Source organism: Aedes aegypti, chromosome 1 (genome assembly GCF_002204515.2).
Source record: "Aedes aegypti strain LVP_AGWG chromosome 1, AaegL5.0 Primary Assembly, whole genome shotgun sequence".
In the NCBI taxonomy this organism is placed as follows: Eukaryota; Metazoa; Arthropoda; class Insecta; order Diptera; family Culicidae; genus Aedes; species Aedes aegypti.
In genome coordinates, this window is record NC_035107.1 from 125,844,167 (window position 1) to 125,863,782 (window position 19,616).

General features: G+C 39.9%; 1 protein-coding gene across 4 annotated transcripts in view; it reads left to right on the forward strand.

The window, feature by feature from the left end:
• LOC5567571 (putative uncharacterized protein DDB_G0282129) overlaps positions 1-19,616 on the forward strand; it is a 271,047-nt gene that overhangs the window by 98,274 nt on the left and 153,157 nt on the right. For all 4 annotated transcript variants that reach the window (XM_021847212.1, XM_021847217.1, XM_021847224.1 and 1 more), the window contains one exon: positions 16,421-16,604. In XM_021847212.1, coding sequence (XP_021702904.1) covers positions 16,421-16,604 — 184 coding nt within the window. The remainder of the gene's footprint in view (positions 1-16,420; positions 16,605-19,616) is intronic.

A 19,616-nucleotide genomic window follows, 5' to 3' on the forward strand; every position in this document is an offset into this window, starting at 1 on the left:
GATTGCCCTCAGTCATCGTCCCATCTTGCCACCGTGGTTATACAGAAACACTTATTTCCATTTTTTCGCCCAAAGACTTCGAATGCCCCGTTATTTGAAATTTCACTTATCCCGCCATTAACGGCCATAGAAAAGTCGTCGACCTATTTCCACGGAGTTGGCGTTTGGATCACTTTCGATTCAAAGCCCAACACCGTGTTTCAACATAAACATATGCATGCACTCCTTTCTCATCGTGTACCAAACATGTTATGTTGGTAGGTACTACACATTTGTATCTGACCATTGCAAATGAAAAACGAAACTGGGCCGCTCTGATGGCTTGGAGCTTTGTGGGTGCAGGCGAGCATCCATTGCTGCAAGGTCAGTATCCGCGAAGACTCGTTGCCGTGTCTTGTGTGACCACATGCAAATAGGGTTCCGTAGGCCCAATCTTCACACCAACGCCATACAGTGGGACGAAACATAAAATAGACGGTCAAAACCATAATTCATAATTCTAAACAATTTTCAAATTTAGACCTCTAATATTTGTATGGCATATGAGCAGTATAGTAAGGGTTCTAGGTTACTGGGGTATTGTTGTTGTTTGATTAGGGGACTTTGAACCGAGGGTCATTCGTTTCTTTTTAGGAATATTTATAGATATTGCTTATATGGTAGCCTTATATGATGGTGGAAGAAGTTGTCGAAAAACTTTTCTAAGACAATTTGAAAAGTACTCGCCAAGTATTAGTTTTATAAAACAAAAAAATATCATTCAAATTCATTTGTATGAAGTATTATTATTTTATTTTTCTAATACATACAGATTTAGGCACAAATAGAAGCGAATATATATATAATTAATCAATCAAATCACTGGAACAAAGTTCGAAGGTCAGACCACTTGAGTCTTGTTGGTTAGACACCCCATGTTTTGTTCTCCTGTGACAGGACAACATCCTTGTAGATGGGTTCTTCTATCCCAACAGTTGTAATGGATTTGATACGCCCTTCTTATAACAAACCATCCCGTGGAAAACTTGACAGGTATTGCAAATTTCGTTATGCTTTCCGTTGGATCATATTAGGGGGAGATCCCCCAGTGCCGGACAGCACCCAATACCGGACAAAGTCGAAACATTGAAAAATCATGGTCCAATCAATATGGTGTATTAGTAGAAAAGAAAGCTATTATGTAGACTAATGTTTGCGTAGAATATCCTTGAAATATGCATCCTTGAAATATGCATGCCTTTTTAAAAAAGTAGAAAAGTTTGAAAATCTTTAAAAAATTGACGTATTCTCTTAATTTTGAGCCTATTTAGTAATTATTTTGAATATGAAAAAATACTTTGGATCACACAAGCATGATCGAACATAACCCTAATTTGATAGTATGAATGTATTTTGTACCATAATTGAACTAAATATAGACAAATTACAAGTTTCGTTAAGCACCTCCTGTCCCTCAGTTTCGGACAGCTTGATTTGTTATATGATATCTTTGTAATTATTGCGTCAGTGTCTCAATATACTTTCATTTTTCATGGGTTCGGTCGATCATGGTATCAAACATGCAATAAAATTAAGAATAATGATTATTCAGAACAACATCGTAAAATGTACTATTTTTTCATCATATATGGAAAAGGTTTTTGCAAACTAAGAAAGACTCAAATTATTCTTGTAAATGTTGCATATGTATTGAATTGGTAATTATAAACTATTCCTATAGTTTACACATTCAATGATGTTCAAATTTGCAGAAATCGAGGCATTTCCAGATCGTGTCCGGTATTGGGTGCCACCTTTCAAGATCGATCACTTTGGTACTAAAATACATCATCAAAATGCATTGTCAAAATTCATATTTATTTTTTCAAATTTATTTTTGTACACTATAAAAATGATAATATTTATCATATATGGGTAACACAAGCTCATATAATCAATAGTTTTTGAATTATGAATTTAGTGGCTTAAGTGTCCGGTACTGGGGGATCTCCCCCTACTGAAAGGAGATTAGCTAGTTTACACGGGTTTCGCGTAAGTATCTCTGCTTACGGGTCTGCCACACCCCATTTTGGCCCTTCATACAATGGTATGTTGAATTCAGATTGATAATGAAAGTTGATTGTACTGTTAAGTGGAATCGCATGCAGAGCAAGACTCAAGCTTGGATGGTAGCTACCTACATGCATACATACATAAATGTATTTTTAAATGAGAAAAAAATATCTAACTGGTTTTGACCAGCTTTTTCTAGTGTTGTCCCACTGTACGCCATGGCTCTTGTACCCAGTAAACGATTCACGTTTTTCCCTTTCAGTTGGTGAAAAAGAGAATTGGCTCACTTCCAATCATTTTGTCTTCTCCCGCATTTTCCAAGGTGGCCCGCATAAACGATCGCTATATTTCCAGATCCAATAATGATTTCCAGCGGGGTAAAATAGGCATTAAACTTGTTTTTGTTAGATTTTCTCGGAAAGCTGCTGCTGACAAGTAGGAAGGCATTGATGCTGTCGCGGCATGCTACCTTCAAACTATCGTATGCTTTCATCATAGCATGCCCGGTGCATTTCAGAGGCGCAGTTGTTTGGTGTAGGTAATGTGTGTAGATGATGATTATCATCCAGTTTGCCATCTATGGAGAACAATCAGCAAATGTTTCGCAAAAAAAACTGGACGGTTTTCCAGCATAATTGCCGAGTTCACTTTACCCGTCGAAACGAAGCCATTCAATTCAGTTGACGTTGACAGATTGATGGGTGGCTAATAAATAGGAAAGTCGTTCGAATCGCAATAAGATTGTCCTGATCACGGCCCGGATGAATAGCCAAGTGCTTATCTCGCAGTGAGTGACTTTTCCGATTCCATTGATTGGATGGTCTACAAGGTAGGCTCGAGATAAAACTGATAGATTGGGATACATTTCGAAAGGTTAATTATGCTTAAATTTGCATAACAAGAATTCGTATTAAGGAAACTGACTGTATTAGATTGAGAAAGTTCGATTAATACATTGTATTTAGCTGACAAAAATGTCAACACATGTACAGGGATAACTGTAAATAATTCAAATGAACTGTACACATTCATGTCCAATATTTATAAAATTCAACTAACAGGTGTTCAGTAACAATGAGAATGATTTCAATACCTTTTTGTGATTTGTTTCCGCTCCAAGAGAATTACTTAGAAGAACTACATCAAGGACTCCTTAAAAATGAGTGGCATGTTTCTCTTCGCTCGGGTGCTGTCAGTTCAATCAAAGATGCCGTAAAACAGCAAGCACTTCGCGAGCATGTTTTACGCTTTTACGAAACGTCGAACGTGCCGAAAGAAAAGAACCCGACCAATTTGCCCCAGTGCCGTCCCATCGAGGATTTTTTCGGTTCCCTCAGTGCCCTAGTGTACAAAAATAATTGGCGGGCCAAAGACATGAAGCATTGTACCACGAGAATCCGGAATTGTATCCGGAAGATGGACATCAGTGCCATCCATCGCTCTTGTGAGAGCATCGTGACTAAGTTGCATAGTATCGGCCCCTTCACCAATATTCTTTGAAGTTTTTTTTTAGATGAAAGAACATTATGTTTAAAAAAATAAAAATGACATGACCCAGATAGCCGTAGCGGTAAACGCGCAACTGTTCAGCAAGACCAAGCTGAGGGTCGTGGGTTCGAATGCCACCGGTCGAGGATCTTTTCGGGTTGGAAATTTTCTCGACTTCCCAGGGCATAGAGTATCTTCGTACCTGCCACACGATATACGCATGCAAAAATGGTCATTGGCACAGTAAGCTCTCAGTTAATAACTGTGGAAGTGCTCATAAGAACAATAAGCTGAGCAGCAGGCTCTGTCCCAGTGGGGACGTAATAACAGAAAGAAGAAGAAAAATAACATAATAAAAATACTGAATTCCTTTTTTACTATAAAACAGAAAAAAACAAAATCATTTTTATTGAACACCCGTTACACTGTATCATTATGGTCGATTCGTGACTGCGGCTTTCCATTATTCCGTGAAATCATGAACATTAAAAAATCGACGTGAACTAGATCACTTTATCAATGATCTACTATGGACCTGAGACGAGACTCGCGAAGACGGTCTTCTTTTTCTGTGATTGCTGAGTTTTTTCTTATTCCTCTTTGTGTTTATACAAATTATGCGCATGCTGTTCAAATCCTCACATGAACCTCTCAGCAAAAAATGATTGAGTTTGCATCACATCGAATCATAAATAGCCGTTTGACTTTGGAGAAAACTGCTCCACTGACTGAGGTTTTTAATAACAGTTTACTTTGAACACAATACTTTTCACTTTTTCAGCCATAAAAACGGTGGGCTGCATTTGACGTTTCGTGAGAGGGGAATCTGGGCTGCATATGACGTTGATATTTTTCCTCTTCGCGAGTCTCTCTCAGCTATGGACCGATGCACGAGTTCACTAAATTGACGTTTGAACGGTGCCGAATTCACTCGTTGCCATGGTCACATAAATAATACGGCACCGCTCAAACGTCAAAAAGTGAACCCGTGCATAGGTGCATAAACGGTCATAGCTACCTGTATACCGGGATAGGTACACCGTAACTTCATGACTGTACTGAGCGTATTGAATGTCCTCCCCCAAGCCGAATGCTCGTACATTTTTCTCAACGCTGCTCATGAGATCTTGCGCGAGGCTTTGCCCATCTTTCTTGCACAATTTCTCCCAGTTTTTCTTAAAAGCTTTATCGGTCTTGAATGTTTGTTCGCCTCCTTCGGGACCATATTAACGCCCTTCGCTTCGTACCAATCCATTACAGGATTGGCGTAATGGCACGAAGCGAGATCCGACCAGAACAGCGTGGGACTACGGTGTGAGCGGAAGAAGGGCAGGAAGCGCTTCTGCAAGCATTCCACTCGATAGATCTGCCAGTTTAAGGTGCCGGTTGTAACGAACGGCTTGCTGTATCGTCCGCACACGCAGATCGCCTGCCACGACAGGTACTTCTACGCGAATTTTCCCATCTTTCTCTTCTGGAACCTTCATGCGAGACGTACCGACAAAAAAACTTGAGGCCGGGGATTTTTTTGGTGTCCGCCTTGATGTATGTCTTGTCGTCCATGACGAGACAGCCTGGTTTGGCCAGCCACTCACGGTACAGCTTCCGCGCATGCAATTCGGCCACCGTTTTTTGCTTGTCAGCCCAGTTTGGCGCCATCCTGACCTAAAAATACGTCATCATAGTCTGCTGGACGAACTACTTCGACGAATTGATCTTTTTGGTCACGTCTCGGGTGGAAAAGTTCGGGTTATTTTTAAAATACTGCCTTATCTTCCGCACCTTCCGTTTTCGGTCGCTTCCAGCGCGCCGCTCGATGGTCTTCGTCTCCTGGAATATCTTCACAACGCGGGACACGGTGGAATGGTGCATTCCAAGCCTTTTGCCGATCCATCTGTTCGACTGACTAGGATTATCGATCACCGTGCCCAAGATTTGCTGGCGTAGCTCTTCTTGTTTCGAATGCATCTTGAAAATTACACCCACAACAAATTGTCGCATATTTTACGAGTCCAATCTTTAGCTTACCGTGCCCCGCGCCTTCTTGTTCCGGACAGATTCGAATTGTTGTCTGACATTCTTACAACATGCCCTACTCAGCGTAGACTTCCCGCTTCCCTCACCTCGCCGTAGAGTTGAGCAAGCTTGTGGTTCATTCTTCATCGCCAAACACCGTTCTCATGCACACCGCCAAAAATTCTAAACACTCCCTGCTCGAAGCCTCCAATTGCTCGTACACGCGAATTAGTGCAATAATTCGAGCAAACTGGATTTCACAAATCTACTGTTTTGGCACTAGCGACTGCATTAGAAACTCATTTTGAAAATTTTTAGCTTCGGCGATTTCTGATACTGTTTGGTCTTATTTTATGTTAAAATATTTGATTATGCAACCTTTGAATGAATTGTACTCAATCGTGTGTTACATGTTCTTAGCGTGTAGGTCTCCTAAACATAGACTTGTTAGTCAATGAGAATATATACCGAGGTGAGGAAGACGATATTTAGTGTGAGTGACATCCATGTACGGTGCAAAATGTATCACAACTACAAGCAAGCGAGCTCCCATAAGAAGCCATGTAAAATAGTGACGTATTAGATTTTTTTTACGTTTTTGACGTTAACTACGTCTTACGGCAATATACTGGGTGTCAATTGAAAATCTAAAATGTTGCGACCGTCACGAAATTATGTAAGATTTTGAATGGTAATAACTCAGCCATTTATCGGTAGATTTTCAATATTTTCCCATCAATCGGTCGGAAATTTATATAACATTTTACTCAAATGGAGAAAACTTTTGATTTTTGACGATAGTCTGTCGAAAATTGGGAAAATGTCGACCCCTTTCTTACGCAACCAAACTCGTTCATATTGTCTTCCACGATTCTTTTGGGTTGGGAAGCGCACTATAAAGGAGACCATTTTCAGCTTCTTCGCTCATTCTTCTTTTGATGTTAACTGCATCTTACGGCAATAGACTGAGTGTCAATTAAAAATCTAAAATGTTGGGACCGTCACGATATTATGTTAGAGTTTGAACTAAAGGAAGACTGCAACTATGAAAATCGACTAAAATTCAAATGCAAAAAAACACTTGGCGTAGTTAACGTCATGCGGTCGTGTCTTGTACACAACCTCCTCTGATTTTTTCTTGTTACTAATACATAGCCTTTGCTTCTTCTTCCACACCTTAGTATATATTCTCATTGCTTTGTAGTGTTTAGTAGGGTAACCCGGTGTAATATGCCCCCTTTAATAAAAAATGGGGATATCTCTGTCAACTCTGTTTACTGCGCGTTACAACTAACAAAACTTCATAGGGAGACATTCTCATGAAAAGTAATGATTCCCAGTCATTTTCAATCTTATTGAATCTGGTTCGGTAAATATCGAAGACAATATGCTAGAGATGGGGGACTCACTTACGAATCGTACAAAAGAGTCGATTCCAAAAAATGAGTGAACGAATCACGATTCTTTTCAAAAGAGTCACGATTCACTAGCACTGCAATTTTCGGAAGGAAGTTAAAAAAAAATACTAGAGATAACATTTTTGAGCTGGATTTATCATAAACAAGTGCACTAGAAATGTATTAATAGATGAAATAGCTTTATATGACAATGAATAGTAACACTTGTGAAAATGAGGCGCCTTCCTATAAAAACACGTAAAAATCACATACGAATCTCTGATGGAATAAAGACATTAGAAAAAGGTAATAAAACATGTGAGCTTCAATAGATAACACTGCGGAACACGTTATTGTCTCCAGCATCAAAATACCTCTATTTACTTAATTGAGGGTTGCTGAATCCATTGCCGTTTATAGAAATATCATAGCACGTCTAGTTTTTGAGGTATTAGTTGTTGAAAATGCAAAAATTGACTATTTCAGTCAACTTGCATGCAAGTTTGCCAGCTTGTAAGGCAATTTATTTGCTTAATTTGGCACAGAATTCAAACTTTATGTGTATAACATTACTTATCATCAAAGTTTATAATACTTTTGATCCGGAAAACTTATTTTTTGATGGTTTAGAAAAGTATTGTATTTTACCATATAAGAGAAACGAAGAATTTTGTATGGAGACTGCAAGCATGTGGAAAGACACGATTTAATCTTAATTTAACCGTTAAATTTCAACCAAAATATATCTACAGCGAAAGTTTAAGTCCTATTTTGCATGCTTGGTGGATAAGATCACAAAAAAGTTTGATAAAATAAACTTCAAATTTGATGTAAACATCAATAAAACCAATGTTTTATACAGCTTTGGCGACCTGTAGCTAAAAAATGTGACGTGCTGGGAAATATCTGAGAACGGCATCAGATTCAGTAACCCCAAATCTACTAGAGACACATAATTTGATCCTTGAGACACGCAAAAATGTCATTTTTGTTGCGCTGTGTAATTGCGTTCATAATATGAATGGGAATAATAATTTCATAAGATATTCTTATGAAGAACCATGGATATCAAATCCTTTGAGACCATTATGCATTTAGAGAATCGCTCTTTGAATTTGAGCAAAGAAATATATTCATAAAATCTCTTATGATAACGGCAAGTAATTCTTGTAAATATCGGACGTTTTGTATTTCATTAGAATCTTATGGGAGAGAAAAACCCAGTCAACAAACCAAGTCGTAAGCGTTCTCTTATGGAATTCGTACGTATTTTTTTGACTCATCATGTATCATCTGTATCAGTCTGCTCGTGGTAATGCTGTTTCCACCTTTCGTAGTGCTGCTTTCACCTCGCGTGTCTCCTTATTTCTCCTTATTTTCTACGCTCAAGTTACCTTTGTAATTCTTTGCATAGAAAAAAAAAATATGTTAGAAAAATACTACGTTTTTTGTGTGTCCTACACGTTTAAACACTACATAGACAATGTTATTCCCGAAATAAGCCTTGCCCGGAAAGCAATTGCGTCAAATCTCTTCAATACGATCTATCTATACGATTTATCTATCAGGCACTTTGAGAGCCCCTGCTCGCTCCAACCTACACCAACTCATTTCCACATCTGCTTCGGAAGTGCATTCATTGCAGTCATCCGTCGTTCCCGGTTGCATGGTTTGGAGAGGGAGCAGGGGTCTCTCAGCCTGCAACTACAGGCAAGTAACGTGAAGTTTCCTCATATTTCTGCCTCTGAATCCTGCTTCAGTTTTCAGTCAAATCTTGAACTGCATCACCGTTCTGTATTCATGCGCAAACTCAGTCACCGTACAACAGACAACTTCTGCAGTCACTCACCTCCTTGTCACATGGGACGCATCTATCAGGAACCTCGTCAATTTCGTCAATTTCAGCAGATCATTTCTCCAGTGAAAAGTATTTCAATGTACTGGCAATGGCACTTCCTTCAAAGAGACTAAGTCTCACTGGAAGTGCTAATGAATTGTAAATTACTTTAAAAAGAAGAGGAGGTTTTATGCCTTTCGGAGAAGAGGATCAAAAGGAACTCCAGTCTATAAGGCTTTTCTCTGCTCCAAATAAAACAAATAAAAAAAAATAAATAAAAAATGTATGCAGTCTTTACATCCTTGACACAAAATCAATTCAAGTTCATTTCTATGTTAATCTCAATCCTCTGATCAACCCCGATATGCTGACCAACGTTACCTTAACCTGAGAGAGACTAGCGAAGAGAAAAAATATCAACGTCATATGCAGCCCAGATTTCGCTGTCACGAAACGTCAAATGCAGCCCATCGTTTTTATGGCTGGAAAAGTGAAAAGTATTGTATTCAAAATAAACTTAATAAAAATTTCAGGCAGTGGAGCAGTTTTTTCAAAGATGCTGATAAATTAAAACACAAGACTATTTATTCATAATTTCTGCTACGTTTGCTGGCATGAAATTTCATTTTTTTTTCTTTCTTTATTTTAGTGTTTTTTTAACTTAAAGCTAGTTCAACAACATGAAATTTCACTCAAAAGACAATTTATGCTTCGGTGTGATGCAAACGCAATATTTTTTTGCTGGAATGCTCATGTGAGAATTTGAACGGCTTGCGTATGATTGATATAAACACAGAGTGGAAAAAGAAAAAAAAACTCAGAAATCAATCACAGAAAAAGAAGACCGTCTCCGCGAGTCTCGTCTCAGACCTTAACTAGTCTGATGATGTGACTGCAGCTTGACTCGTATCATCAAAGCACTGTAATCCGGGGTAACATTGATCATTTTTTTGAATATTTCTTAAATATTTCGTTTGAAAATGCAAATGTTGCAAATTTTATATTTTTAAAACAAGTACTGCCAGCCATAGCTCGTGACTACATACTGCATTTTGTTTTTTGGAAGATTTAAGATTTAGCTGATATGGGGTAACATTGATCACCTATGTAAACAACATTCGGTAATATTGAAAATGTCGTTACTTACTCAAAACATGGCCCCCGAAGCCGAATATGAAGGCCAAACGCTTACAAATCATTTACTTTTGGAGTTATTTTAAAATTAAAAACACCTCGAACCACGGAAAACGCCTAATAGTAGGCAATTTTCTAAAGTATTTTCTATATTCTATACAGTAATTCGTTAATGTTGCCTAATTGAGCATACTTATGAAAGTTTTGACAACGGAATCGTTTTCGGCGATGCCAGTTTTAGTAAAAACCGCATTTCTTGCTCATATCGTTTGCAGAACTTGTGTGAGACATAAATCTTCGGTAGCGTCATCCTTACCCATTGAAATCATTGTTTCGAAAAGTTGACAATTTACGCGTAAGGTACACGCAATTTTCGCAAAAATCTTCACTTTCATCAGCTCCTGAATATAAGAAAGAGAAGCACCATTCATGATTTGGAAATGTTCCGTCAATACGAACTTTTTACGAGATGAGTCATTCCGATCAATGTTACCCCGCTGATCAATGATACCCCGGATTACGGTACCGAGATGAATCAAAATGTAGACGGTACCAATAACCGGACACTCAATCAATATTCATTAATTTAACGATGAATATCTACAATACACTAATTATATCTTCACGTTTTCTTAGATTTGGTTTAATTACATAATTTAACTACAATTTGCAATCTAGTAAGCTTTGCCAAATTATATTAAAAGTAAAAATAAACCCGCGATTTCTGTTTCTCACTTTTCCTGCGTCATGCAAGTTTTAGTTGTGTAGTTTTGGACGAGCTTACCTGCACTGGTTCATTTGCGGAAGTGTTGATAAATGTTACTTATTTTAGTTGTTTTGTCCAGAATGGTGAATGAGACGATAGATTATAAAGTTTAATGGGTGAATATGGTGATTTTATGTGCAACTTATTCATTTCAAGGCAAAAAGATGCTGTACGACTTTGTGAGCCAGTGGTGCAATAGCCGGACATAAGGTGATATCGTCATATATCTGCAGTGTAAACGGATATTTTTCAAATATATTTGCAGAAAACTGAAAATTAGAGTTGAAAATCAATACAATCAGTGATATGGCAATGATTCTTCACAGGAAAAATGATAAAAACGTGTTTTTTTCAATAGCACACAGTTTTCGAATCAAACTGCAAGCAAGGAATGGAGGTAAGAAAAATAAATTACACACAAAGTTGTGCTTTCATAGTACAATATTTAGCAGAAGCAAGTACTACGTTCTCATAAAAGTCATTTCCTATAGTATACAAATTAAGTTTATTAAGTTTTGTATAGATATTGTCAATTACTATGAAGCTGTCCGGATTTTGATTCTTAGGTGTCGGAAATATCGATTCATATGTCCGGGTTTAAAGACACGATATGCTTCATTATTTCCGCGATTTTCATGGTATTTTTGCATTTTTTGCAAAAATATTCGTCATTTTCATGAAGATGTAAGTCTAAACTAATTGTTTGAAGAGCACACTATAGTGTGATGAGACTATGAAGTGGAGAAAATAGAGCTGGAACATTTGATGCCTCTTAATTGTCCGGATATTGATGCAGTACGGTATCTATGGTGTCAATCGTCTCTAACGTCATCATTTCCACATCTTCCATGATCTCGCTGATTATTGTCAACACAACATCGTTTGCGAAACCAATAATCTCAGTCCAGGACTTTTATTGGCAATGACCTCCCAACTGGCATTGTTAAAAGCATTTCTGATTTTTTATTTGAACAATTTACATCACTTATGTCAAGGTCACATCTTGCTCTGGGCACTCTCAGTTGGTTTTTTCTAGCCACCTATAGAACTCGTCCTGCAGGAAATCGGGCTTGTCGTTCGTTGACGTATAAATGTTGATCAAACTACATAGCATAGCATAGCATAGCATAGACTGACTGTACATGTCAATGGTTGCTACTCCGTGATTGATCGGAACTGGTAAGAATTGCACTACGATCCAAATGAATAAGGGATGGGAGTTTCCGCTTACTCTCGAAGTGCAATTTTAGCAGATCTAATATTATTGATCAATAACGGCGCCGGCCAAGTCCTTACAGTCAGTTGGGATGGGGAAGGAATGTTAGGGTGTAATGATTGTTGTTTCTAGAGACCGAGAATACCTCTGCATCTCCACAATCACCACGGGAAGGGTGTTTATTAGTGAGGGAGGAAATATCTGGGAGTCACCTCTGGTCGATGATGCGATCCATGGACAAGGGGGAAATATACGACTTATATTTAAAGCTAGTGTTGAATTTTTGTCTCGAGAAGTTTTTGGTAGAAGCTTAAAAAAATACGTCAACATCTATAATGTCGAACAATTCAAAAGATGTTTTTATTAATGACGAAAACTGAAAATTACATGTATATATTTTAAATTATATGAAACAGGAATAATGCCGACACTTGTAGTGACGAACTATACATAGTTTGTTTGAAAATTACATATGAGTATTACTGTGCATTTTGTCTCGATATGGTAGAAGTTTTTTAAAAAATACGTCAACATTCACAATGTCGAACAATTCAAAAGATAATTTTTAATAATGTCAAAAAGAGACAAATATATGTATATTGAAATTGTATAAGAAAAAAGCATAATGCCGACACTTATAGTGACGAACCATACAAAGTTTGTTTTAAAATTACTTAAAAATTACGCTTTCAAGAAAATATGTGTTATCACAAGCATGAAACGAACTCACCAGTTGGTAATCCATCCTCGACTGAACACAAAACTGACACTGACAGCAAAACTTCTTGGCGTCCCGAAAACAAACCGTCTTGCTTGTGCCTTCCAAATACCTACCCAGCAAGACGCTCCAAAACAGGAAAAAAATCTTTGGAGACGAAAACACGCGCGAAACCGTGAGCCAAATCTATCGGACGACGCAAAACCGAACTGTCCCGCTTGGGCTTCACGAAGCACTACCCAGCAAGACGCTTCAAAACAGGAAAAAAAAATCTCCGGCAACGAATACACGCGCGAAACCATGAGTCAAATCTATCGGACGACGCAAAACCGAACTGTCCTGCTTGGGTTTCACGAAGCACTACCCAGCAAGACGCTTCAAAACAGGAAAAAAAAATCTCCGGCAACGAATACACGCGCGAAACCATGAGTCAAATCTATCGGACGACGCAAAACCGAACTGTCCTGCTTGGGTTTCACGAAGCACTACCCAGCAAGACGCTCCAAAACAGGAAAAAAATCTCCAGCGACGAAAACACGCGCGAAACCTTGAGCCAAATCTATCGGACGAAGTAAAACCGAACTGTCCCGCTTGGGCTTCACGAAGCACTACCCAGCAAGACGCTTCAAAACAGGAAAAAAAAAATCTCCGGCAACGAATACACGCGCGAAACCATGAGTCAAATCTATCGGACGACGCAAAACCGAACTGTCCCGCTTGGGTTTCACGAAGCACTACCCAGCAAGACGCTCCAAAACAGGGAAAAAAAAATCTCCAGCGACGAAAACACGCGCGAAACCTTGAGTCAAATCTATCGGACGACGCAAAACCGAACTGTCCTGCTTGGGTTTCACGAAGCACTACCCAGCAAGACGCTTCAAAACAGGAAAAAAAAAAAAAATCTCCGGCAACGAATACACGCGCGAAACCATGAGTCAAATCTATCGGACGACGCAAAACCGAACTGTCCCGCTTGGGTTTCACGAAGCACTACCCAGCAAGACGCTCCAAAACAGGGAAAAAAAAATCTCCAGCGACGAAAACACGCGCGAAACCTTGAGCCAAATCTATCGGACGACGTAAAACCGAACTGTCCCGCTTGGGCTTCACGAAGCACTACCCAGCAAGACGCTTCAAAACAGGAAAAAAAAATCTCCAGCGACGAAAACACGCGCGAAACCTTGAGCCAAATCTATCGGACGACGCAAAACCGAACTGTCCCGCTTGGGCTTCACGAAGCACTACCCAGCAAGACGCTCCGAAACAGGAAAAAAAAATCTCCGGCGACGAATACACGCTCGAAACCATGAGTCAAATCTATCGGACGACGCAAAACCGAACTGTCCTGCTTGGGTTTCACGAAGCACTACCCAGCAAGACGCTTCAAAACAGGAAAAAAAATCTCCAGCGACGAAAACACGCGCGAAAGCTTGAGCCAAATCTATCGGACGACGTAAAACCAAACTGTCCCGCTTGGGCTTCACGAAGCACTACCCAGCAAGACGCTTCAAAACAGGAAAAAAAAAACTCCGCAACGAATACACGCGCGAAACCATGAGTCAAATCTATCGGACGACGCAAAACCGAACTGTCCTGCTTGGGTTTCACGAAGCACTACTCCGTATAAATGTTGATCAAACTACAGTTGAAAAATCTTTCCTTAATTCTTAACCCAAAAATCACAAGACCAGCCATTATTCTGGACTTCCTCCATAATCACATCGACAATTAGCAGTTCACTAGTAAGGAGCAGAGCAGATACTCGTAGCGGTAATTGCGCTGCCATTCAGCAAGTTGACTTTCATGGGTTCGAATCCTACCGGTCGAGGATCTTCTCGGGTTGAAAATCCACCCTGGAGCATAGTTTTTTTTAAGTTTCTGCCACACGTGTTTACATGAAATAATGGTCTATTGGCAAAGAAAGTATCTAGTCCAGGGCTGTTAAATTTCACGAATTTCACGTGACTTTGACATTTGAACAAAGACAAATTAAAGACCCCCATGTCTCTTGCAGTTGTTCAAAAATTTATGGCTCATAAAGTAATCTAGAATGCCGTTCAAAGTGTACTGCGATCTGTCAAACTTGGGTACCTTTTGCACTACCGAGGGACCAAATGCAGTACTAGAAGTGGTACCAAAGACAAATTAAAGACCTCGATGTTCCTTGCAGTTGCCCAAAATTTTATGGCTCATAAGGTAATCTAGAATGCCGTGAAAAGTGTACTGCGATCTGTCAAACTTGGGTACCTTTTGTACTACCGAGGGACCAAATGCAGTACTAGAAGTGGTACACAATCTGAGCCCGAGTGTGACGGACCTGGTGGTACCCAATCTGAGCCCGAGTGGGACGGACCTGATTTGAATATTGCTAATATCATCGCTCCTAGTGGAAAAAGTCATCGGAAAATGTTTTTCCCGGTGACCTTTTCCGAATTACTATCGGTTGTCAATATTTGCTGATGCGATATTTCGCATGCGAGGGTGCTATAAGCATTTTAATTTTTCCACAATTTTGACATTTAAGGCGAAGTAGGCCGTCATTGAAATTTGTACGCGTCGTTGATGATTATTGCTAATTCATCTCACGATTTCGAATCAAAGAAAATCAGTTAGTTTGGCACTGACACAGCTGAAAAAGTATCAACATACTTTATGCATGTTAGCACGTACAGTGATACTTTTTCAGGTCAATATAAACTATCAAGACTGACTTTTATAACTTTGAAATGCAAGCTGAAAACTCATCATTGTTGCCAAAACGAATGACGGGCTACTTAGCCTTAACAGCACTGATCTAGTCAATAACTGTGCATGTGGGGCTGTCCATTAATTACGTAAGGGTTTATGGGGGATGAGGGGTCTGAGATCTCTTACGCGCCATATAATCAATTTTTAATTTTCATGCAAAAAATCTTACCATGGGGGAGGGGGGGTTGAAAAACCCCGAAAATTGCCTTACGTAATTAATGGACCGCCCCTAAGCAGGCTGTGTCCCAGTTTATACGTTATGTCAGAAATAAAAAGAAAATGTAGGAGCATAACATTCACGTTCCAAGATCCGCTTTCAAATCGTTGTCCCTGTTGCCGTACAATAAATTCATATGCTCTATTTTTGCCTTCCTGTGCTACCTTTATTGTAGAAAACGATAAATCGATTGAATGAAATCGTTCATTTTACTAAGTTTATGATGAGTTTCGTAAGCCCACAAGTACCCTCAATAATGCGAGTCAAATATCTTGTTTCAGCTTTTGAAAATCAATTCATCGTTGATGAAGAGTTATCCCTCTCAATCCACATCTCCATTATCTCCCCTTCTTTGAGTCTCGAATCGTTTAACACCAGTTACAAGGTGTTTTGCAACTAAGTAAGCATCATCCAGCCAGACCCATATTTTCAATGCTCCCAACATACCTGAAGCTCAATGGTACACTATCCATCATCCCATCCGTTGTGCCACTTTTCCGGCGCGTTTATCGAAAGAGAATGTGTTCCAGTACGGACAAATTGCTGGAGACGGTAGCAGCGGAGAGGCCAGTACTGGTACGAGATTCCAGTCGAACCAGCTCTGGAGTATGAACAATCTTGACTCCGTAACCTATTTCCCTGCTGTTTGGGTCTGGATTTTCTAGCATGAGCGATTCAAAGTCTTGTTTAGAACACGATTTGCGACGGTGAAATCCTCTCGAGTGGGTTTTCACTTTTCATGCACCGATCACGCTTGCTTTACAGTGAATTTTGTACCGTTAAATCAGATCACCGAATCAATCTTAACTTTCTATTTCTTTCTATTTGCAGCGCTAACACCCAGATGGACAACGACGTAACCCCGGTCTACTTAGCGGCTCAGGAAGGACATCTTGAGGTGCTGAAATTTCTAGTCCTGGAAGCCGGTGGTTCGCTATATGTGCGCGCCCGCGATGGTATGGCTCCGATCCACGCGGCTTCCCAGATGGGGTGCCTGGACTGTTTGAAATGGATGGTGAGTATGGAAGGATGTTTATTTTATAGCACGTTACACTGCAGTGCAATGTGCGCATTCGTTTTATTTTTTAATTCGAAGAATAATAGATTTTACCATAACAAATTATAATTTACTGAGATGCTTCATAACGATTTTTCTTATGCTTTAAGGTGAAACATCTCAGAATCCAAAGATGGCCGGCACAATGGCCGACTTGTGCCCCTACTCACGATTTCAAAGGCATAAAACTGGAGAAATAGTTGGCCATCGTTTCTGATCTTCTTATTTTAAGCTTTCTGCTAGTGCACAAAACTAAAATAAAAAGTGCACGGTTGTTGGATGCTTTCTTTGCGAAATTTGTGCTCTTGAAGTTTTAGTGCAATCTTAGAAGTTGATTCAAAACTGTTTCACCTTAATTATACCATCAGCATTCTTCTATCGCGTGTTTGGTAGTTACAGCAGCAGTAAATCTACTGAGTATGGATTTTTTCTCTCTTTTTTTATTTAGAGAATTTTTACCATCGGCAGGTTTATCAATAGTCCGGTGAACAGAACGAGCCAAAAGAGCTCGTCTGGAAAACAGCTACAAAGTATTTTAGCCTAAATCTAGAATTTTCTCAGTTCTTAATAAAGTTTATCGCAGAGTCATTGAAAGATAATTATCAAAAAATAAAAATCACATAACCAGGCATTGTAACCGGTTGTGCTACTTTTCCCCGAATGTCGTTTCCCCGAACGCGAGTTCCCCGAATGCCAGTTCCCCGAATACCCCGTTTCCCCGAATAATCCACTTCCCCGAAAAGTTTTTGGAACTCATAATTTTCATATCTTTATACATTTAAGGGTGGTGAACGTACTGATCATCTGATATGCACCCTTCTTTATTTGATTGGCGGATCTTACGAGTTTTACCGTCCTCAGCATTTTTGGCAACATGTGTATGGCAAGGAATGTCCAAATACCTTCTTCTTTTGATTGCTTATCGTTCTTTCTAATTCCCCATCCTGCCATCCATCCATCCTGAAAACTATTATTGCGCCTATTTGAACTGTTCCTCTTTTCGAGGAAACGGGTCGTTCGGGGAAATGTCATTCAGGGAAATGGCATACGGGGAAACGGAATTCGGGGAAAAGTAGCACAATCGTTGTAATCAGAGTAGCTAAGGGATAACCACACATTGACTTAAATTCAAAAGGAACAGAATCCTAAGGGCTCAAGAAGTTCAGACTCACATAAAGTGTTCAATAAAAAATGAGAATTGTTTCAGTCATACAGTAAAAAAGATTTTTCAACGAATGCAGTATTTTTTATATTAAAAACTAAAAGTATAAAAAAACGTCAATGAATATTGGAGAAGGGGCCCTGCTCAGCCGAACGACGCAACTTAGTCGGGATGCTGTAACAAGTGCGCTGGACGTCACTGACGTCCATTTTCCCGATACAGTTCCGGGTCCTCGTGGTCAACTGCTTCGTGTCCTTGGCCCGCCAATTATTTTTGTACACTAGAGCACTCAGGGAGCCGAAAAAATACTCAATGGGACTGCACTGTGGCAATTTGGTCGGGTTCCTTTCATTTGGCACTTACGGCGTTTTGTAAAACCGTACATACAACATGCTCACAAAGTGCTTGATGTTTCGACGCCATATTTGCTTGAACTGACAGCACCCGAGCGAAAAGAAACATGCCACCCATTTTTAGGGAGTTTAGCGCGCAATCCTCTTGAAGAAAGAGAAAAAAAATAACGGTCTTTACTTTAATTACAGAAAGGTATTGAAATCATTTTCATTTTTTACTGAACATTCGTTACGAAGGATATTAACGATATTTCGCCTTGAAAGGCGTCTCGGATGCTGCCTAAAATTCCGTACATCTGCCTAGATGTTCGTACAGCGGACCTACGCAAATAACGTGCTTGACAGTATTTTTTGTACTGTAGACTTCGCAGAATCCAACATTCTGGTGATATGCCCGGCCCATCGCAACCTTCCAATTTCTGCGAGGTGGACGATGATTGGTTCTCCCAGCAGCTGGTGCAATTCATGGTCCATCCATCTTCTCCACGTTCCGTGTTCCATCTGCACTCCGCCGTAGATAGTCCGCAACACCTTCCGTTCGAAAACACCAAGGGTGAGTTGATCCTCTGCACGAAGGTTCATGTTTCGTGTCCATAGAGGTACCGGTCTGACCAGCGCATTGTATATGTTTAACTTCGTGCGATGAAGAACTTTGCTCGATCGGAGAGTTCTGCGGAGTCCAGAGGCACGATGCAGCAACGATGCATCTCTGGATTTCTCTACTGGTGTCGAGCCCAGTACACGAATTCTTCGACAACCTTGATTTCATCACCGTCAACATGCGGACGAGATAAGGGGCGTGCCGTGTCTTCTCTTGAGCCCCTCGCTATCATGTACTTCGTCCCCGACACATTATGTTAAGTCCGATTCGCCTACTTTCAGTCTTATATATCCGCCATCGTCTCAAAGTTGCGTGCTACAACCAAGTAGTTGAACGGACTTTTTGGAGATCGTGACACTTATGTCTATCCCCGTTCTTCTTATCACACGCTCTAACGCAATGTTGAACAGTAAACACGAAAATCCATCACCTTTGCGTACCCCTATTCAAGGTTCGAAGGAACTCGAGAGTATCTCCGATACTCGGACTACTCACATCACTGATCAATCTTTTCAGCTTTACCGGGAAACCGTATTCGTGCATAATCTGTCATAGCTGATCTCGATAGATTGAATCATATGCCTATTTAAAATCGATGAACAAATTATGTGTGGGTACATTGTATTCGCGGCATTTCTGCAACACCTGGCAGATGGAGAATATCTGCTTCGTTGTTGCTCGTTTGCCTATAAATCCAGCCTGATATTTCCCAACGAATTCTCTAGCAATTGGTGATAGACGGCGGCATAGAATTTGGGAGAGTACCTTGTAGGCGGCGCTCAAAATTGTGATCGCACGATATTTGGCGCAATCCAACATGTCGCCCTTTTTGTAGATGGGACTCACGACACCTT